The 22,299-nt window shown below is 45.6% G+C and overlaps 1 protein-coding gene and 1 long non-coding RNA gene across 5 annotated transcripts in view; both read right to left on the bottom strand.

Moving 5' to 3' along the window:
• Positions 1-293: 293 nt before the first annotated feature.
• LOC135237608 (uncharacterized) lies at positions 294-5,911 on the bottom strand. The gene is made up of 2 exons (XR_010324875.1): positions 2,989-5,911; positions 294-2,945 (listed from the first exon to the last, which is right to left on the bottom strand). It is a non-coding gene; the product is annotated as an uncharacterized LOC135237608 (long non-coding RNA).
• Positions 5,912-8,662: 2,751 nt separating this feature from the next.
• Positions 8,663-22,299, bottom strand: part of LOC135237824 (la-related protein 4-like) — a 28,401-nt gene continuing 14,764 nt past the window's right edge. For 2 of the 4 annotated variants that reach the window (XM_064305316.1, XM_064305319.1), the window contains exons 6-17: positions 21,394-21,497; positions 20,990-21,100; positions 20,085-20,138; positions 17,879-18,091; positions 17,227-17,333; positions 16,307-16,348; positions 14,982-15,170; positions 14,204-14,255; positions 13,829-13,987; positions 10,600-10,721; positions 9,605-9,800; positions 8,663-9,172 (exon numbers count right to left, since the gene is read on the bottom strand). In XM_064305316.1, the coding sequence (XP_064161386.1) occupies positions 8,801-9,172; positions 9,605-9,800; positions 10,600-10,721; positions 13,829-13,987; positions 14,204-14,255; positions 14,982-15,170; positions 16,307-16,348; positions 17,227-17,333; positions 17,879-18,091; positions 20,085-20,138; positions 20,990-21,100; positions 21,394-21,497 (1,721 nt within the window). In that variant the 3' untranslated portion in view covers positions 8,663-8,800. The remainder of the gene's footprint in view (positions 9,173-9,604; positions 9,801-10,599; positions 10,722-13,828; positions 13,988-14,203; positions 14,256-14,981; positions 15,171-16,306; positions 16,349-17,226; positions 17,334-17,878; positions 18,092-20,084; positions 20,139-20,989; positions 21,101-21,393; positions 21,498-22,299) is intronic. The other 2 variants (XM_064305317.1, XM_064305318.1) reach the window with 2 other exon arrangements.

Raw genomic sequence — 22,299 nt, 5'->3', positions numbered from 1 at the left:
TAGAGGGCCTGCCAGAGGGCTGCCAGGCTGTGGAAGGTGTAACGGTTTAGCAGAAGCTTGCGGACACAGTGGAACTTAACACTGGGATGCTTACTGCACAACAGTGTTACTGGGATACTTACTGTACAAGAGTGTTACTGGGATACTTACTGTACAACAGTGTTACTGGGATACTTACTGTACAACAGTGCTACTGGGATACTTACTGTACAAGTGTTACTGGGATGCTTACTGCACAACAGTGTTACTGTCCACAGGCTTGGCTAAGTAAAAAAAACAGTAAAACAAGAACATTTATTAAAAAGGTTACAGCTCAATTTTTATTAGATTTTTTGTTTCCCACCTTTGCAATGATACAACACAATCAGCATTCTGATATTCGGTACGATAACTTTCATGTTAGATTTTGAAGGACCTATTTTTAATTTATTCTTTTTTTTTTTTTTTAAACAAAGCAAGTCATTGCATGAACCTCACGCACCTAGTCTCTACAGTACAAAGCCGCAGTGAAATCTATGCGAGTACGGGTTGAAGCGACAGTAGTGCAAGTGTATCGTCAACAAATTCAATGTTACACACGCAAGTACACGCACACTCAAGACATTCCAAACCTCCCACCATATGTGTGTCAGCTTTGGTATTGAGAGGCTGTTAAAATGAATGTTTCTCTGGCTGAAATTGCGCAGCAGCTACACTTCGGGTTTTTTCTTTTCTAATTTTCCATGGCGGGCTTAAATGTGTTGAGTTCTCTTCGTACGCACTCCTGAAGTTTCAAAACAATAACCCCCACAACCCAACCATCCTCAATCCGTTAGGCCGAGAACCTTACTCAGTTCCTCGGCCTGCTGGTTTTTGGCGTTTCAACACTTACAGTTCACATTTTCAACATGATTTCAGTTTCAGTGTTATGTTTTCTGATTGGCCCAGATAGCCTGTGAGTGCGATGAAGGATTTTTTAGATATTTACACAGGTTTCTGATGGCCTGTCAACTTGGCCATAAATGAGGGCATCTGGGGATTTGTGCTCCAAAACAAAAAATACACTTCAACTCCTAAGCAGCTTGTGCAGTGAAAGTATAATTCCAGAGGTTGTGTGTACATTGCCCAATTCTCAAAAAAAAGAAAAAAAATTGCATTGATTTCAGTCAAGATACCAACGGCATCTGACAAGGAAAAATGAACCTGTCTCCTAGCACACCAAAAGCTGTGCTCTTCTACACAGATAAAAGCTGTGTGACCCAATCAAAAAGACACACTACAACTGAAATAACCCCCCCCCCCCATCCGACCCAAAAAAAATGAACTGTCACTAATTGCTAAATTAAAGTCATTGTTTGCCTAAAGAGGCTAAAGCCAAACTTGTTTCCAAGGCTTGAATTTGCTGCGGATGAAAAGGAAACTGCAGCCATCTTGGTCTGGAGCTTAAAGAGGCTGATCATGTGTGAACACAGAAACACAAAGATATATACAGATATTTGACAAAACACCTACAAAACAAAAGCAAAATAAACCCCAGCATGAAATTGGGCATCAACATAATCTTGCTTGGGGGACCACTGGTAGTTGACAAAGAGTTCAAGTCCCTGCCACCACCCCCCCCCCCCCCATACATTTAAAACACTGAAAATTTCAGATCACAAAAAAATAAATAAGAAAGTCAATGGTTACCTGAACTGAAAAGGAAGATCATTTCATGTAAAAAAAAAAAAAAAAAAAAAAAAAAAGTAAATGGTGATGTCATTCCCATGTCCAAACGAAAACGCTCTGGACTGGATAGGACACGATAATGCAATATATGCGTATGGAAAAATGGGTGTTCTAAAGACAGCATTCATTCTGTATTTAAGCACACAAACAAAAGCCTAAAAGGCTCACCCCTAGCGTGCCAATTCCACACCGCCAAACCCCACATTAAACAGTTCAGTCCCCATGTGACTGCTGATCCTGGTCTACATATCTCTAGTTGCAGCTACTGATATGATATTCCTGCGCTAGGATAAAATGATAGTTCCCATTAAAATATAACCAATCAGTGTAACAGCCTTCATATACAGAAACCATGTCAATATCAATCTATATGTCTTTCCCTGACCACGTCCATGATCGAGCTTTCAAAAACAACTTAATTTCCACTCAAAGAAAGCAAGGGAAATTAAATCACCCCTCCCCACCACCACCTAATGAACAGTTAAGCAATGCTTCGAATACCCTTCTTCTCAAAATGATAACCACCACTCAAAATCCCTTCAAGCTGTGCTGCTGGGTGGCTTATCCTGTTAAGGAACTGTTGTAAGTGGTTAAAAAAACACCAAGATCTTTTGGGTGCTGATAAGATGGGCAATCAGCAGCAAGGCCTTGCAGCTTACAGCGTGATATAAAAAGGTAAATAAATAAATCACAATCACCAAGAAGCTGTATAACCTTGCTGCCGATTAGCTGTCTTGCCAACACTGAATAGATATCAGTGATGTCTTTTCCAGGAAGCATTTCACGTGGCCACTGATGTTTGGTTGTTTACTACCACATCAAGAATTCTAAAATAAAAACAAACAATAAAAAAGACAAAAAATGGCCTACACGTCCCATGGCAGTGGTTATTACACCTTAAAAACCGTGACTGGATATATGGTACAGCCCCACTCCAGACGAGGGGACGCATTTTCCTCAGCCCCAGGCTCTCTCAAATCAATAGTGGAAGATTCACCAATAGGCGCGGGGGAAACCGGTCATCCCAAAGTTGGGAAGAACAAAGGGGAAAAAAATAAAAATGAAGGAAATGAACAAACAAAATCACTCAACGTTACTTGACACAGTTAACAGACTCATTTACACTGCTTGGTGAAGGCACCAATGCCTGGTAGACTGATTCAAATAGATGTAGTGTCACAGGATCCAGACTGCTTCAAATGACTTAGCCGAGACCTACAACCGCACGCACCCGAATCCTACAACCGCACGCACCTGACTCCAACCACACGCACCCGACACCTACAACAGAACACTCCTGATGTTGAAGGTCTACTGTGGATTTCAAAACACTCTCCTTGCCAACTACATTGAAAAAGGACCAAAACAACAAGCTTGCAACCTCACCAACATTCCAATGTGGGTGATGCTGCTCTCAGCATCGATGCTCACGTTGCCTCTGTACTACATGGAGAGCTTCTTCAAGATGCACCTCTGAAGAGAAAGAAAAAAACAGAGTACGCGAGAGCAGCGCAACCTCTGGTTAGGTCGTTTCTCTCCCTCACACGAGTCCAGCCAGATTACCTGCACTTGCCGCAGGCTGCTTCAACCCGCGAACAGAACGAGCGCCAAACACCCACCAAACCGTCTGTGCTCCGGGACTGGTCTTCACCAGATCCACCCGACGGCTGAGAGCCATTCACATGATTAGAACTGAGCCTTTTTAGCTCTTAATAAAAACAATTTTATAAACAACAACAAAAAAAAAGTATAGTCTACGGGGCCGGTCTTGCCCAATAACGGCGTTGAATGCATTATCATTTAAAGATTTTACTGGCCCTACAATAAACACCAGTTTTCAAGCCCCAACGTAACTGCTGAGGTGAGATGGACCGTGCAGACGACACAGGAACACAAATCTTACGCCATCGAATTCAGGGGGATTCATTTTTCTCTGCATACCACTGAAACAGCCAGTCCAATGAGAGCAACAAGGCACTTGGGTCACTTTGCGTCAAGGACTTTTGGTTAAAAGATTTACGTTGAAGTGTTGGGAGAAAACGCCCAGATTTATTTCTTTGCAACACCACAGGTACTCACATACGTTGGGTCGAGAGGCGAACCCAGCACTGGACCACAGGTACCTCCAGACACAGCGCAGACCGACACAGATCACACAGAGCTACTTCACCCCCAAAACACCACACATCTTTCCCCACACAAGCGCACGTCAACTCTGCACACAACGTAGGATTTAAAAAAATAAAAAACAAACAAAAAAAACAAAAAAACACTTTTTCAGAGCCAGAATGAGATCACAACACTTCTGTTGCAACAGTCTCTTTCAATTAAAATTTTTCTAATTTAGCATCATGGAGCACTTCACACATAATAGTAATACATTTCCCCTGCTCACTACTTGGGCCTAGCCTCTGTTGTAAAACAACCCTGTTTATGCGAATTTCCGCAAAACCAATGTCACCTTACACATGCACACCCAAAATTATTTTACACAATACACAAAAATCTTTAAAACAAGTTTATGACTACAAGCTGCCCTTAAGTTAAAACAACTGGCCCTAGTGTTTTAATTCAATGTTTTACTGCAATGCTACACCTCAATGCACTGAAAATGGTTACGGAAGTCTGAAACCATATAAATGTAGAAACCCAACACTATTTTCACATGCAGCTTTAACAAACTCTACTGATGAAGAGCGGAGCACCTAGGGATTAAAATTAAAAGCCGTAACAGAAGTCAAAACTATATAATACTCTAAAAACATTGCCAGTCTTTTTAAACGAATACTACAGCTGAGGGGAAAAAAATAATCCAAAGCCACACAATGTTTTGTCACCAGTTACCATCCAGAAAAAGGGCTGTCCTAATTCTGGGCTGAACAAAAAACGAAAACAAACGAAGATGAGCAACTCGCCCGATTGCCATTGTTCCTGGACACCAGCCTTTGATCTGGATAACACTGAGAACTGCAGGCTAGTGAAGGCATGAATGATGACACGAGGAGGGGGAGAGGGCATATTGGCTCTTTGTCTGGCTCCATTACATTAGCTGGATATATACTGGAGCAATGCAGGTTAAGTACCTTGCTCAAGGGTACAACAGCAGTGTCCTACCGGGGAATTGAACCTGCAACCTTTTGGTTACTAGACCAACCTCGAAGCCATTACACTGAACTTCCGCCCTATGACTCCACTTTCCAGCGATTACGTAAATAAAGGTAGGCGCGGACACCAAGGGCTGTTTAAATATTCAGCTACACAAACAGAATGTGACTGTACCATGTTAGGACCAACACCCTGTACAACCATGTTAGGACCAACACCCAACACCCAACACCCCCCCCCCCTTATAAGTCAGTAGTTTACTTCAGGAAGTAGCCCTAACACATAACTCAGTGTCCACACCGAAGTCTACAAAAAGGACATTGGAAGGTGTGCCTGGAAGTGTTTGTGCGTGGATTTAAGCAAACTCATTTTAAGCAAACATGTGGCTACACAACAGGCTGGGAGAAAAACATTTATAATTACAAAAAACAGATACTAGCCTACAGTCCATAAAGGAAATCACAAAAATCCATGCCTCTGTCGGAAAAGGAAGACATCGGGGGGAACAGCTTGGACTGTCGTCTGGGAGACGACCAAAAAAAAGTGAGGGGACCGTTCTAACAACCATTTAGGCCGCCATTTAGCACTGGTTGCTCTAGCTTCTAAAAAATACATATACATTTACGGCCACGTAAAATGACCAATTTTCCAATAGCCGTACTTCAGGGATAATTCAATGCCACAGCTCCTTAGAGAAAAGAAGAATACTGACAGGTGTTTCACTTTCCTGGAAGGTAATCTCCTTTGCTTGCATAGTGCAACATTCTTGCCATTTAAGTTACACCAAGCAACTGTTTTAAACACAGTAATATGACTACACGTAATATTTTCAGTTCTCATTTTAAAACAGTCTACAAAAGTATTTTCTTTAGTTTACCAAAGCCAGAATTTAAGTGGCGATGAGGGGGGGGGGGGGGACCCAAGTTCCTGGACAGCAATCTAAAAGATGCTTGTATAAGCATCACTCAGATTAGTACACAATTTAAGCTGATGTTTTATGAACTGTGAGGGTTATGTATGGAGAAGGTTCTGAATATACGGAACACTGATAAGAATTTAAACGCAAATATATTTTTGTCTTTTGTCAAATATATTCTTAGGGTATAGCTATTGGCCATTGTATAAGCACCAAGATTTGACCATTTCAAGTTGACAGGACTTTATCGTGGAGGACCAATCCAATGACAGATAATAAATTTAGTCAATATATATTTAGAAATTTTAATGCTTAAATGTTGGCCATCCAAAACAAAGATCAGAACATCTCAGTGTAAACGACAGATGACCAGGCAAACTGCCGTGTCAGCGATCCTGGTCTTACTCCTGCACACACTGCAGCGATCCTGGTCTAGCGAAGACACTGAGCGATCGGCCCGACACTCGAGCTCTGGTTCTCCCACACGCAGATCCGAGTCTCGTACCTCACACACGAGACCTGCTTTCCCTCACCTGCAGCGACCTAGCGAACTCCTGCACAACCTGCAGCAGTGCTGTCAGTCAACATGAGCGTATTCTTAGTTAGAAATGCAGCTTGTTGCTGGTCCTCCGTCATTAATCAGTGGTACTAATTTCCCTCACCTCAATGAGCTACCAACACACTCACGTAATGTCTTTCCTCAATGCAGTCGGTAATAGTTTATTCCTCACACACTGAGCGTACTGATTTACTCCTGAACACACTGCAGCGGTACTGGTCTTACTCCTACACACACTGCAGCGGTACTGGTCTTACTCCTACACACACTGCAGCGGTACTGGTCTTACTCCTACACACACTGCAGCGGTACTGGTCAGGGAAGGACAAGCGGAGCCGACGAAGCCCAGACACTCAGAACAGCCTTTCCGGTTCTCCCACCGGCAAGAATCCAAGAAGCTACGCATCGCTACGCTTCAGTCCAAACACGATGACCTCACTTCCCCTCATCCTTTCAATGAGCCTCACCAGGAACATCTAAAACACGATGACCTGCAGCAGTACTGGTCAGGTAATCAGAGCGTTATTTCATTCAGTTAGGAAAATGGCGAGCATTGTTGGGCTGAATGGCCTGCTCTCGTCATTATATCATGTTATGTTACCTAATTTCCCTCATCCTTTCAATGAGCCTAACCAGCAACATCTACTGATTGTGTCTTTATTTTGTCTTTCTACAAATGTCAGTCGTGTCAAATATTTATAATATTGTTTGATTAACACTCACTAACTTGAGCTACAAAGTATTTTTTGACAATAAAAAAAGCAAAAAAGCTGCAATTACACCTGGGCAGGGAACTGGGATACAACAGATGTCCAGGTCCTGAAGGACCCAATTTTGCTGCTTTTCCACTGCATGGCACTGGTTCAACTCGACTTGACTCGCTTTTGGCACCAGGTACTTCGTTTTCCACTGCAGATAGTACCTCCGTCAATGTAGCTGGTCGTCATAACGACGTCGCATGAAACTGCCGTTTCTGACAAATCAGTGGTCTGCAGTGTTTTCACGTCACCTTTTTTTGGTATCACCTCCATCGAGGTTCCAAGGGAGCGGAGGCGATACCAAAAAAAGTACCAGGTACTATCCACAACTTTTGCCCGATGGAAAACCAAAAAAGTCGAGTAGAGTCGAGCCATGCGGTGGAAAAGCGACTTTTGAGGCAAGTTGAAAAAAGGGGCTTTAGGACTGATCACCAGTGGTTTAGTACATTCAGAATCTGTAAGAGGGGGGAAATCCCCACACACAAAAAAATGTCAGAATGCATGGAACAGAAGAGGCGGGACTAATGCAGGGTTCAGACTCCGGTATTGGCCCAACTCCTTCCCAACTCCTTGCATGACTAAGGCTCTGCTATTGGATCACCCGACTTGCCTAATGCACATGACAGCGGCGCTGCTATTTGGCCTAATCTTCGCCAAATTTGCACGAAAACCTGTGAACCCCGTGATTCGTCACAGCAACCCTCCGTGCTTCACGAATTGGGCACAGCGGATACCATCAGAACCACTCGGACGGACCTTCAGAACTCAACTGCTTGAGATCCAGCTGAGTTAGGAGAGCTCACATGAACCGATTTCAAATGCTGATTCATCCATACAAGAGATTTCACGACGAGCAATGACAGCTTGAGCTACAACAGCTATGCAACTATGCCCAATTCCTGTTGCCTCTGTTAAAACCATCACTCTTTACCCCAAAAAAAAAAAAACTAACCCCCACCCCCCCATCCCACAAAAACTAAAAATAAAATTGTACAACTACTGTTTCATAACAGTAAAACCATCATCACTACTGCAAATCAACCTTCACAATCACTCCAAATTACATTCCAAATTCTCCAATTCAGTGATTCTGCGAAATAAAAATTATAATAAAAAACGAATCACAATAATCTCGTTTGAAAGTGGAGGATGCACTGCCTAATGGGCATCCATGTTCTCCCCTTCGTAGTGCATTTCTCTTCCAACCAAAAACATTCCATCTGAAAGGGGAAATGGCTTCGTCTGTTTCTGTTGCCAGAAACTCTCCTTTCCAAACGTCAAAAAAAATAAAACAAAAAATCCATAAATTATCATTTTTTAAAAATCATACGGACGTTCAGAGGAGCACAGAAACATTTGAAGGTAGCAAGGATTGAGATGAGTTCATTTTCTCCCTCCTCATTGATTGCTTTGATTAAACAAGTTCAAGTCACAACTTTTTCTTCTTGTTTTTAGGTTTGCTTTGTTTGATTACCCCCACAACACACCCCTTTGCTCCCGCTCCGCCTACACACGCCGCACACAAAACACACACAACACACACACACACACACACACCACAACCCCACAAACCACACCAAACACACACAAACACCCACACACACCCAACCACCCTTGCTTCCAGCAGCTCTCGCCTGACAACACGCACACACACACACACACACACACTCTCTCCACCCCTCTCTCTGGCCTCCTGTATATATGCATATATCTGTGTGTAATATTCGCATTTCCCTGCACTCAGTTCCTCCGCTTTCACTTTGGCGATTTGGGCGGGATGTTCTGCTCCTTGCTGCCCCGCCGGGGGGCCCGCAGAGGGGACCCGTGTCCTGCCACGGGGGGGCGTCTCTGTTGCTCTCGGGTCTTGAGGCCAGCGGGCCCCGCCCTGGGGGCCCCGCCCGCTCGGGAGGGCCGGCCCTCTCCGGATCTGTCCGTGGGGGGGATGTCGGGCCTGTGGCAGGGTCCGTTGGGGGTGGGGCCGGGCTCGGGGGCGGGGCCGGGGGCAGGGCCGGGGGCAGGGTCCTCTGCCTTGTTGGCGCGGAGCTCACGGAGGGGCTGCACGGCTGCGGGGGAGGGGCTACACGGGGGCCTCTGGCACACCTCCGCATAACTCAGCTTACGCAGCTCCTGATCGGGGGAGAGAGAGGGGTAAGGGGAGGAGAGAGAGGGGGGAGAGAGAGAGAGAGAGGGAGAAGAGAGAGGGGGAGAGAGAGGGAGGGGGAGAGAGAGAAATAGATAGGGAGGGGGAGAAAGAGAGAGAGAAGGGTAAGGGGAGGGAGAGGGTAAGAGAGAAGGGAGGACAGAAAAGGAGAGAGGGAAGAGAGGGGAAAAAGGGAGGCAGAGAGCGGGAGAGGGGAACAAAGGAAGGGGGGGAGAGATAAAGGGGGGGAGAGAGGCAGAGGGAGAACAAAAATAATATGGCCAGTTTAAAAACCGTAGTACTCTGAGCATGCACAGCCAATTTAAACAGCTGGAGGAGAAAGAGAGCAGCTGTAACTGGCTACGCACAAGCACTGCGTCTAACCTCTGAAACAAGGCTAACTGGTCTTTATGGCTTACCGGCCCAGGAGCGGAGCTGGGGGCGGGCACTATGGGAGCAGAGGAGGAGGAGCTCCAGGGTTTAGGGGCGGGGCCCGACTGGGCTTGGCTGGGCTGAGGGGACGCGGGGGTGGGGCCAGGGGCGGGGCCCGGTGTACGTATGGTTGCTTTCTGGACATCAGGCTTTTCCAGCTTTGAGTCATGATGGGAAACACTGCTGAGTAAAAGAAGAAAGAGCCAATTAGGTTCAAGCAAACCTACAATGGCACAAACCAAAATGAGTGCATATTTTATCAGACAAATATGAGATTCTGTCAAACTATCCCGCAACCGACAAACTGTGACTGAGTTTTAAAAAGTTCCATTTCGAGCAAAAAAATGTAAAAAAAAATTTTTTAATGTGCATTTAGATTTTTAAAAATTTTAAACGCAAAAGCTCTATAATTCAAACCCCACCAGGGGCTCACATTCACCGTTTTTTGGGGGTAACAGAGAAAAGGGTGCGGACAACTCTAGTGCGCATGCAAGATGAGTAATCTTCAGAGTCTTATTCAAGTTACTGCATGAAGAGAGAGAGGAAGAGTGTTTGCTTGAGTGACTCAGCTCGAGCACACATTCTGACTGTATAAAAGGAAGGAGGAAATCACCGCTCTGTTGAACACGGTGCAAAGCACTCCGGGTCCCTGCTACTGTAGGATGAGAGGTGCGAAACTACCTTTGAAGTACATTATCTTTCTGAAGTGCTGGAACCACCATCATAGTAAAACTCTCTGAACCAAAATAGCGCTTCTGCTGGTTCAGTCAAGCTTAGCTTAGCGTTTTTAGAGATCAGAAGTTCTGCATCCAATTGGAGACGCAAGTAGATGAGATCAGAATTCATCAGAAGTAGCGACTAAAAGTCCGGGCAGGTGCAAAGCACTGTGGGACATGAGCCGGAGAAGCAGGGCCAACAAACACTCTGCACATGAGACATCTTGGCGGTTAGGCCGACGAAAGAGCGGACAGCCCCTCTGTACCTGGCAGCGGGGAGATCAGAAGCGGGTGGAATAGGTTTGCAGACCGGCTGGGAAGGGCTGGGGACGCACGGCGCCTCCTCCTGGGCGCCGGAGGAACTGCAGGCAGAATCCTTCACTTCCGGCTAGAGACGGCGAGGCAAAATTACAACAGGAAGTCAAAATGCTGAAAACGCTCAGACGCATAACGATGACTTTTCTGACCGATGCGCTTATTGAACTTCAGACGAACTCTCTCAAACACAGAAAGCAGCCACCTTCCTCGTGATCCGGTCACCCTACTACTGGTTTGTAATACAAATGTCAGCACCGGTGATAAAACAAACAAGCCGTACCCCAAATGTTTTTTACATTTTCTAACACTAGTTCAAGTAACTTGGGCCAGTATTGCTGATAACACTATAAAAATTTTTTTTTTTTAATTTCATGCACATGAATGAATGCTTCAGACCTAGGCTGTATAATAGGTTGACACTGCCATCTAGTGGCCATCATTAAAACACACTGGTGAGTATCACAGTTAATGCATGAGACTGGTTCTGTAACATGAGTACTACTATTGACAAGAGGAGGAAGCTGTTCTTCCTACTGTGTCCACTAAAAAGTCCACTTGAGAGAAATCACCAAGTTGCTAAGTATAAATATATATCATTTGCTAATGTGCCACTCCTTAAGAAACACCAACACCAAGGTAGTCATTCAGAGAACAACTGCATACACATACAATCAACCCACCATGAAAACAGTCTAATTTTAAGGACATATACCTATAAAATACACTAATAACAATTTGAAATTTGGCTAATGTGTCAACTAGCTACAGCCACAGCTGTATACATAGCTCCTCTCCGACAATGGACTCTACAGCCATATCACTAAACAGCAGTTTAACGTGTCAGCAGGTATGTAGCCACTAGGGATTCTATGCATCTATGAAGTGTGCAGGAAGTAACCTAACCTACTGCTATACACAAAGTATCTGGACATCCCTTGGTCTGGGGCAGTTTTTCATGGTTTGGGCTAGGCCCCTTAGTTTCAGTGAAGGCAAATCTTAATGCTACGGTATACAATCACATTCTAGATGATTCTGTGCTTCCCCCTAGTCTGGAAAAGGCCCTTTCCTGTTTCAGTATGAAAATGCCTCTGGGCACACAGCAAGGCCCACATAGAAATGGTTTTGTTTTTTTTGTTATTTAGAGCCATGTCAGCATCTAAGGCCATTTCATGGTGAGAACATGGCACTGATAATATTTCAATATATAGAAAGTAGAAATCAATAGAAAACCAGAAAATTAAATAAAACCTATATAAGATGTTTCAAATGTACTTCTGATAACAGCTCTAAAATTCCTTCAGGGGACACTTTGTTAAAAACATCTTTCATGGAACTTCCTGAATGAAACGGTTGTCTTGTGGTATTAAAGGCAGGGCAGTTCAGTAAAATGTGCTTGATAGTCAAGGGAATGCTGCAGGAGTCGCATGATGGTGGTTCTTCACCCTTCAATAAAAAGGCACGGGTGAGTCTTGAGTGACCTATCCGACACCTTGTAAAAACAATTTGGTCCCATGGGCTTTTAAAAGAAAACACAAGTCTCTTTCCAATTTCTGGGTTAATTTCATGCAGTTTGTTACCTTCGCACTGGTCCCATTCCACCTGCCACTTGTTTATGATGTAAGCATGTAAGCAAGGTCTGAGGGCTGATGGTGGCAGTAAACATTCCCTGACTCTTGTAGTTTTGGCCTCCTTTGCAGCAATGTCAGCCTGTTAATTTCCATAGATACCAAAATGACCTGGTGCCCAACAAAAAATGATGCTGTAGTTCTGTTTATGTAAAAAATTGAGTTTAGCTAAAATCCGAAAAACTATGGGGTGGTCTGTTTTCAAAGACGAAATGGTTTTGTTGAGAACTATGAGGAAGAACTTGACTGGCCTGCACAGGGCGCTGACCTCAACCCCATTCAGCAACTGGAAAGCTAACCGCGAGCCAGGCCTAATTGCCAATCAGTGCCCGACCTCACTAATGCTTTACTGGCTTAATGGAAACAAATCCCTGCAGCAATGCTCCAACATCTAGTACAAATCCATTGCCTTCCCAGAAGAGTGTAGGTTGTTATAGCAGCAAAGGGTGGACAAACTCCAAATTAATGCCAATAATTTTGGATGAGATGTTGGATCTCAGGTGTCCACATACTTTTGGTGTACTTTTTAGTGTATCTAGCTAAATGTAGGTACCAAATATGTATAACGTTGTGCAACATGCAACCAAGGAATTAAATGTTAATTAAACATTCATACTGACGCAACCAATCAAGAGACCAGGACATTATAATCTGTAGCAACTGCCGTCTGTCTGTCTGTGTCTGTCTGCCTCCCTGCCTGCATATTGGAAAAAAGATAGTCAGCCTTTTGTTAACAGGTGAGGGACCTGGGTGTCGTTTACCACCAGAGAGGAGGCTGCTAATAGGCTAAAAGGTACATTCAGCACTCAGAATGCCTTAGCAGATATTGAGATAGGGGATGAAGAACTACTAGATAAATCACATATAGTAAGGTCACCCAGACTGCTTTAAGGAAGATAGAAGCTCTGGAAAAGGTTCAAAGAAGGGCAACTAAATTGGTTCCTAGTACGAAAGATAAAAGGCCTGAAGAAAGACTTAAGATACCTGGTGCTAGACGTACGTATATATAACTCAGAGCGCATATCTTATTTACTAAGGCTAAAGCTAATTACGCAATCAGTGAATGGTACTGCCCATTAATCGCATTTTGCTAAAGAAGCAGAGCTTAAAAGGCGCAGTTCAAAAAAACTCCTGTTGAGTACACTGAATATCTTCATTGGATATGGGGAAATTATGTAATGCCAGGCTAGAGCGTATCCAGCACTATGAACAATGCAGGACAAAATGTTTGTAAGGAGTTAGAGTCTGTGGTTATTGTCAGTAATCCTGTAGGAAGCCATAAAAGGCAAAGCTCTCAGTGTTATACAGGAATGGGGTATGCCCTGCCTAACTTATTGGGCAGCAGCCCAGTCACCAAAATTTTATATAATTCTCCAGGGCAGGGGTTTCCCCCCCCAAACAGTGAGCTGTTTGACACGAAGGACAAAATGTAATATGAAGATAATTACACACTTTCCTAAAACATTCGCAGCAGTCAAACTGAAGCCTGCGAGTGGGTGGGAGGAGAGGCCTCCCCTAAACGGGAGGAGGCCCGCGCGGGGCCGCGGCTCACCTTGGGGCGGCTCAGACCGCGCACCACGTCGGAGAGGCGGTTCTCCAGCGCCGGCTCGCCCCGCGCGCTCGCCACGCAGCCCGGCAGCGGCGGGAAGCTGGAGGAGGCCAGGTCGAACTTGGGGGGCGGGGCTTGGGTCTCGGCGAGGGGCGGCGGCCTCTGGAGAAACAGGGAGGAGTTCCGTCGATCAGAACTCTCTTTAAAGTTAGCTACGACTAACATAGGGACATACAAGCCATTAAAGTCCAATCAAACATCCAAATGCAAGCCTTTCCATTTCCAGTTGACTTTTAACGTTAAACCCTGCAATGCAGCCAGTGTACGACTGTGCAGCATTGCTTTCTGTACGTACGCACGCATATTAAAGGCACTTACAGCAGTCCGCTCCTCCTCTCTCCTCCTCCTCATGCCTCGATATGAGCCTCTCCTGGGGAAGGAGCAAAATCATGGTTTACTTCCCCTAAGGATCTGTACCTTGGTTCAGTCTCATACATAGACTCTCCCCCCAAAGACCATCAATATCTCATGACCTTACTGCTGATTGGGTCAGGTGTAGAGGTTAACTGCTGTGTGTGTATGGGCGTGTGTATGTGTGTGTGTGTGTGTGTAGCTGGTGCAGATGGACTACAGGAGCACAAATGACCATACAGAGGAACTAGGCCAATGTGCGATAAGACAGAAATGACTTAACCCCTCTCTCCCTGGTTGATACACCACAACCCACACACACATGCACGTACATATACACACACACACAACATGCGCATACACTCTGCAGCCACACCTCACATCTGGCTGCACGCACGCAGTGCAGCTGGGCATGGTGTTGCTAGCAGTGCGACAGCCACCACAAATTCTGACCCTGACGAACAATCCTGCCAGACGCACTGGTTTCGACTTTCAGGTTGGTCTGTGCGATTTGCCAAAAATAGCAGGCGGGAGTTCATAAAATTTGGCAGCAATATTTCTAATGCTATGACTAGCCAATCCATCAACAACGGCTAAACATAGAGAATAAACATCACAGCAATGAAAGCCCTACTACCACTAAACTGGGAATATGCGAGGGAAACCAACCTAATGCCAGGTTTTAACATAGCTACAGCGAGCCCCAACACCAAAGAAAAATAAGTGTTCTGTGACGGCCCCTCACCTGCCCCGCCCCGCCGCGCTGGCGTCGCCGTTGGCCTCGGTGGGAGAGAGGTGCCCGTCTCTCGGAGGGTAGGAGGGGCTGGGTTCGGACGGGCCCAGGACCGGGCCTCCCAGCCCCGGCAGCAGGGGCAAGGCTGTCCCCGAGGCAGGGGCCCCGTCGCCGGGCCTCGGGTGAGTCTTCACGTGGTTCCTGTTTGAGGAGGAAGTTCGTAAAAAAAATTAATAAATAAAATCAGTAGCTGCAACACACAGGCAGCCACACGGGCCCCAGGTGAAAAGCACCCACCGCTGCCGTAGCAACACGGCTGGGGTGAAGTACTCGCCCACAAGGGCTCGTTTGCATTTATTTGCAGATGAAACCTACGCTATTAGAACTAGTCACTCCGTGGCTTCCGAGTAAACAAACCTGACAGCATAAAACACAAACCTAGTGTGCTTTCACTCGAAAAGTGGAATGGGGAACACTCGACTCGGAACGTCACAAGGGGAAAGACTCAGAATGTCCATAGGGAAACACTCGGAATGTCAAAAGGGAAACACTCGGAACGTCACAAGGGAAACACTCGGAATGTCACAAGGGGAAGACTCGGAATGTCACAAGTGGAAGACTCAGAATGTCCATAGGGAAACACTCGGAATGTCAAAAGGGGAAGACTCATAATGTTGAATGCGGAACAGTAAGAATGTAGAATGGGGAACAAACTAAATATTGAATGAGGAACACTCATTGCAATGCATGCAAAATGAACCAAACATGGACGCAGCTCTTTTGCACTTCCGTAGTGAGCAGTGCAAAAGCATTCCGGAGCATTCAAGATAAAAATAATACATTCTCAATCTCAGATTAATATCAAGACATTTCTTTTGTTCTTTATGTATAATATAAAGATTAACAATTATTTTCACAGCTCAGGGATTTTACTATTCAAACTAAAATTTCAAGACATACTCATGAATGTGGCAGGGAGTGCTAGTTCGCAAGTTAGAATGAACTTTCAAAGGCGGTCTGTTACGAAAAACAAAAATAAAAGCAATTTAAAAAATGAAAGACACAAAGAAACACCGGTTAGTGACGATGACTCAAATAATAAAATAAAAAGTCCCCCGGTCGAGTAAAATTGCCAGTGAAAGAAACCAGAGATCAAAAGTTAAAGGACAACACAACTGTGCTTGCAAACACCCCCCATGGATTTGTGAGGTAAAAAAAATGCAGAAAACACAGTTAGGAAGAGTCACAACTGAACCCAAGACTAACCAACCAAAGTGATGATCAATGAGAAGGATGAATGATTTTGAGTTATGTGGATACGGACAAAATAACAATACCTGAAGGCATTTATTACATTCTTTCTTGAATAAAGCGGGACACTGTGGGGACAACAAAAACAATGGGAAGGAAGGGGGTCAGGCTAACTGGTTATTCGTTATTTGAGCATTTAAAGTTAGCGTACCATTTTTAGTCAAGGTACTGGTGTTAAGGAGATTTGCCATAATCCGAAATCAAAATTAAATACACACCAGTCACAATTATTGATTATTTGGAAACAGGGCTCAAGTCAGTTCAATGAATGATTATTCAAGTTTAAATTCATGCCCTGATTGCCCAAATTCACTGAATTGAAACTCCCCAACTCTGCTCGGACGAAATTCTTAGTTTCTATTTATTTATTTTTTACAAATACTGCAAGAAAACCAAGGCCTTTTCTTGTAACCCTCTCAACACTGGGCAGAAAAAAATGTTTACATTCAGTACCAAAAGAGTATTACACTGAGAGCACATTGAAGTACCAAGGACATGCATTATTGCCAAACTGCCCAAAACTTCATGAAGTAATTTATGTGAAAACGGGCTTTGCCCACACCCTCTCTCTCTACCCAACGAGCTGAAAGTTTGGCGATATCGCCCCACTAGCCAGCTTGCAGCTGGGCAGAGGTGGAAAGTCCAGGGGTCAGAAAGTAAGAGTCCTGCCATGTGTTTCTTCCACCCGTGAACTCAGCCAGCTGATTCCACTAATTAGTTCTACCTCCTGGTTGAAGAACAGCGCTAATCAGCAAATCCAGGTGGCTGGAACAAAACACTGGGGAAGGACTTTTATACTTTCTGAACCTGGATTTTCCACCTCTGGCGCTGGGGAGAAACGCACTGCGAGCTCGCGTCTCCGCGGGGCTTCAGGCGGCCGACAGACAGGAAGTGAGCCGGTGGCGGCGAGCGGAGCGAGGCGGTCGCGGGGGCGGACGCTACGTACCGGGCGCGGGGAAAGGGCCGTCCGCCGCCGCCGAGGGAGCCGCCGCCGATCTTGTAGCTCCCGGACGAGCCGAAGCCGTTCACAAAGCCGCTGTTGGGGAACGGCGCCTGGAATGTCAGAGGCGCACGCGCGTCAGCAGCCTGGCACTGGGCAGCCAAAGGCCCCTTAAGAGCTTACCCAGAATGCACCAGAGAGCCCCTCAGCTAACACGTCACCTTATCAATGCATAAAACAGAATCTCCAGCTCATATGCTGTATGTACCCTTCTACCCTGTAAGAATACCGCTTCCCAATACCAGAAATACATCACAACTGCATGCTCTTGTGGAAGAGGACCAATGGACTGGTGAGTGTTCATCTAACGTCAGGCTGTTGCACCATACATACAAAGCACCGCCCTGTATTAGCGACACAATACCTTATTACTCAGCTCCAAAAATAGGAGAGTAAATTAAATGTTGTTTAGTTCCGGTAAATAAGCCTTCCATTCAAATACAAAAAGCTCTACCGTTCACTCGATCTCCGAAAGCATAGAAATCCCTCTTCAGTTTCAGGTTTAATATGGGAATACTCAATGGTCCAAATACAGTAGAACCTCGGACATGAAGCCGGTCCCCTGAGCTAGGCCACCGTGAGATGGGAGGGGCCTCACCAGGGGGGTCTCGAAGTACGGCGTCGGGGAGGAAGGCCAGGTCGGGGGGACGATGCCGTAGAGGGGGTACTGCTGCTGCGGGCTGTAGACCTGCTGCATGTAGACGGGCGAGCTGTACTGTGACGGGGACTGCGTCTGCTGAGAGAACGCTGCACCCTCCAGGCTGCGGTAACCGTTCTTAGCAAAGAAGGTGTTGATGGCCTTTATCCGAGCCTGGAGACAGAGAGAGAGAGAGAGGGAGAGGGAGAGAAAGAGAGAAAAGGACAGGTAGAGTAAGAGACAGAGGGAGAGCAAAAGAGGGAGATGGTTAAAGACAGGGCAGAGAGAGACAGAGAGAGAGAAAGAGAGTGGGGGGAGGTAAAGACAGGGCAGAGAGAGAGAGAAAGATTGAGGTAAATGCAGGAGAGAAGGAAAGAGAGGTGAAAGCGAGGGTAAGTGAGTGATAAAGTGCAGAGTATAAACACAATGCAGGAAAAGCTGGCTTTAAGGGGTTAAATTCACTTTCTGCTCACCTGACCGTCCTGAACAGACTCCTGAGAACCCCAGACACACGGTAACAGTTCCAAACAGAATCATATTAAAAAAAACTACACTTACAGCCTGCCCTAATCACAACTCCCTAACCGCTAAGTTCTGTTTCTGTACAGTATGTATGCATAACTTCGTTTTATACTCAACTGAGCAGCTGACAAGTCAAGCCTGCACTTCCTGCACTTGGTGGCTCTCTCAGGACCACACTTCCCCTACTAGGGAATTCCCGCACCCGCGCGAAGTCATTCTGGACAAGAGTGTCAGCTCAACTCCAGTACGGTGAACCGGTCATGATGTAACGCATGGGTTTGTCCCCCACAATGGACATTTCTCATGCACAGCTTTTCAGAGCAGGGCTGCGCCACAGTGACCGTACTGGAATCTCACAATGATATCGCCTGGCATTCGGGAGCAGTGAGAGTCACGCCCTCAGGCAAACGTGTGCGTATGTGAACGCGACAACGTCCTGCAGAGGACATTTCCAACTCATTTAGTCTCAAGAAACTACCTGTTTTTGGGAAGAACTGTGTCTGTGTGTGTGTGTGTGTGTGTGTGTGTGTGTGTGTTTGTGTACATGCACGTGTGAGCTTCCCCTCAGATCTCATAATCTCACGGTCATCAGGGCAGGACCACTGTACTGACGGAGGGAAAGGAGGAGGGAGATAAGGAAGGAGAGGTGAGCAGAGGAAAGAGAGATGGAAGAGAGGAAGAAAAGGAGGAGGAAAAAGAACGAAGAGAGGAAGAGAAGGAGGAGGAAAAAGAACAGCCTCCACAGCTGCAGTGACCTGGATCCTTCCAAGCGCGATACTGATCATCACAGGGGGCTCTTTACCGCCATCTAAACGTTTTTAATTTACCCGCTACGGAGCAGATTTTATTTAAATTAGTTCCTAAATAAACCTAAAAATGAATGAAAGCTTGAATGCAACGTGAAAATTGCACGATAGTGAAAGATTGTGTGTATGCGTGCTTTAACGCACACACACTCTCACCAGCTACACTATTACGTACACCTGATTGTTAACGCAAATAGCCCGCTCCTCCAAACAGGCAAGGCCACACTGAAAAGGGGTGATATGGTTTATCAATTTCAGCCTTTACTTCAGGGTTACCACTGTAAGCGGTTAGAAAATGGATGGGCGGAAGGCTTTACGTTACAAAAACCCGCAATTTCAATATGGGTGTGTAGACTTTTATAACCACACACACACACACGCATTATTGGTTCCACGTATCCTGGGCAGTGTTTACCCTTCATACTATGGGCTGGGTGATACACCACAATGATAATTATCGAAAGTTATAACGGTCATCGCCGCCATGTCTGGTATTGCCTTTCCTTTGGTCTTCTCTTTATTTGCACCTCATACACTAGTGCTAGCGCTGCAGGTATAATTAAAAAGAAAAAGGCGGAAAGAAAGGTAATACACCATACGGTGGCGATGCCCATTACTGCGTTCGATAACCATCGTCCCGGTATGTTCCTCTGCCCGACTTCATACAGAACTGAAACAGGAAGTGCTGCCCACGGTCTGCAGAAGCAAAGGCTCGCGGGGGGGGCACACTTTAAACAGATACTACTGCTGGCTGAAGTCCCCACCTTCTTATCAAAACCATGCGCACACATGTAGGCACAATTCACCTTCAATGCTTCCAACGCCACAGAGCTACTCACCATGATGGGTTTTCCCTGAAACGTTTTCACTTCTTCCCTTAAATACCGGTATGCCTGCGGGGAAACAACACACTGGCTTCACGACAATCCCCAAAACGCACACTGAAGGTCAGGTATCGTTTCTGAGGCCATTTAAAAACAGCAGCAGTGTCCCTCTGACTAAAGTAGGCAGTACACTTCGTAAGAAGTAGAACTTTTTGAGCAAAACGAAGCAATGAGAACAGCTGACGAACAAAAAGACGCGGTGTTGTGTGTTCGTGTGTGTGACGGCCTCCAGGGAGAACTTTTGGAAAACTTATTTCTTGTTCTCCGACATCCCCCTCTCAGCTATTGGTCCAAATATCATATGGTTGGTTATGTCACGGTTGAGAGTTCAGACGGCAGACTTCACATGCTAATGTACGGAAAGTCAACGCCAATCTCTCTTCTGTAGAGATGGAAATTCTGCGAGTTCCCGCATGTTTGATGAATGGTGCTGCGCATTTCAGCAAGTCATCAAAAATGCCTAGCACACATTCGGAAATAAGAGAAAGAGGACCCCCTCGTCTAAACTCCACATTTGCCGAATGTACAGACAAAACTGAACGTACCGTCTTCTTTGCCTTTTTTCTTCTTTTGCATAGCTAGATAAACTAAAGCCACTTTAAACTTTTTGTTTTGTGTTGTGATCTCGCGTAGCCCTTCTCTTTACAGCCGCGAGACGGAGATCTGGGCGAGATTCCAGCCCCGGTTAATAGCTGCCTCGTAATTATTCACGCCCCAGCGGCGTGGAGTGACTTTAAACGGTGCGGTGTTCTCACTGAGTATACCGCCATGTTCGCCGGTGGTTCTCAATCCTGAAGTTCTTTCTTTTTACTGAGCATACCGCCAGCTTAAGCCACAGCGGCAGGCTCGGAGACGCTCACCTGTTGGGCGTCGGTGTCCGACTGGAATGTGATGTACCAATTGTTGTTGTGCGCGAACTCCACGCTTAGCACCTTCGGACAATCGTCGCTTTTAAAAAGGGCCTCGACTTCCTGGAAATAAACGAGGAGGACGTGAGGTCGGGGAAGCGTTTTGTTTGTGGCCGCCTCACCCCACAAGGGAGAGAATCCCTTCTCCTGAAATACTGGGACGGGGAGTTACTGACCCTCAGTCAAACTTTCCAGGAACAAAAAACAACAACAACAAAAGCAACAGCCATAAATATAAAGTAAGTTAACACAGAATCTGAGACGTTAGATGTTAGGTAATAAAGCACAGTTTAACGTGAAAGCCAGCGGTTCTGCAGAATGAATCTGCAAGACATGAAAGAAAGACCCCGCCTCACCTCCACGGGCGTGGTCTCCGGCACCTCCCTCAAAATGATGATGCAGCGTTTGTGGTTCGGACGCACTTTCTCCCCCTTCTCGTCCACCTGGACCATAGGAGAGGCTGCCCATCGGAGGGGAGGGGGGGGGAGAAATATCAGGTCAGTTTGGTCCAATGACTTCGACACGCACTGGCAGCAGAAAACGAGAAGCATTTATCTAATGTGAAACCCAACAGTGTTTTACACGTCTCGTTCTGTATCTGAAGGGCAGTATATTGCAGGTACAGACTGAAAAACTGCAGAGCTTCATTATAGGACTTAAACCAATCAGGGTCAGCCCAATATATATTAGCTGAATCACAGCGGCCATCTAAATTTACAAAAATCAATAACTCTTAAAAACAAAGACTGTAAATTATTTCAGCAGGCTAAAGTGACATTTACCACAAACTCTTACCACTTACTCTAGCTAGCTAATGTGTTACATAACGACCTTGGTTGCAGAGTCTTGTATTTAAACTTGTAAATAAAACACAAGTGAGCTCCAATAAAGGTGCACTAGTCACGAAATTAAACTTTATATCATAATAAAGCCATCCAGGAGACGGTTGTAGCTGCTCATAGCTTGGATGTCACGACTGGTTATGATATTCACCAGACCGTGGGTGGATGGTTGAATGTCCTATTTTAAATTCAATATTCTTCTTCCCTAAAGACTGCTTTAGCAACATTCCACACAAGGGCCAGTTCAGACCAAAGATCTGCAATGTGACTTTGCAAAACTTGTGGTTTTCCAACATTCTGAAACTGACCCGTTTGCATCCAAGTGACGAGATGAGACGTAGCTTACAGTTACCACAGCAAGGATTCTCCCCACCTCCTTGTTTACAGTTAGTTCCTTGTTAGTTGCAATACTCATCTAGC

The sequence above is a fragment of the Anguilla rostrata genome, chromosome 13, assembly GCF_018555375.3.
Source record: "Anguilla rostrata isolate EN2019 chromosome 13, ASM1855537v3, whole genome shotgun sequence".
NCBI lineage: Eukaryota > Metazoa > Chordata > Actinopteri > Anguilliformes > Anguillidae > Anguilla > Anguilla rostrata.
This window is presented reverse-complemented; position numbering and strand designations above follow the sequence as displayed.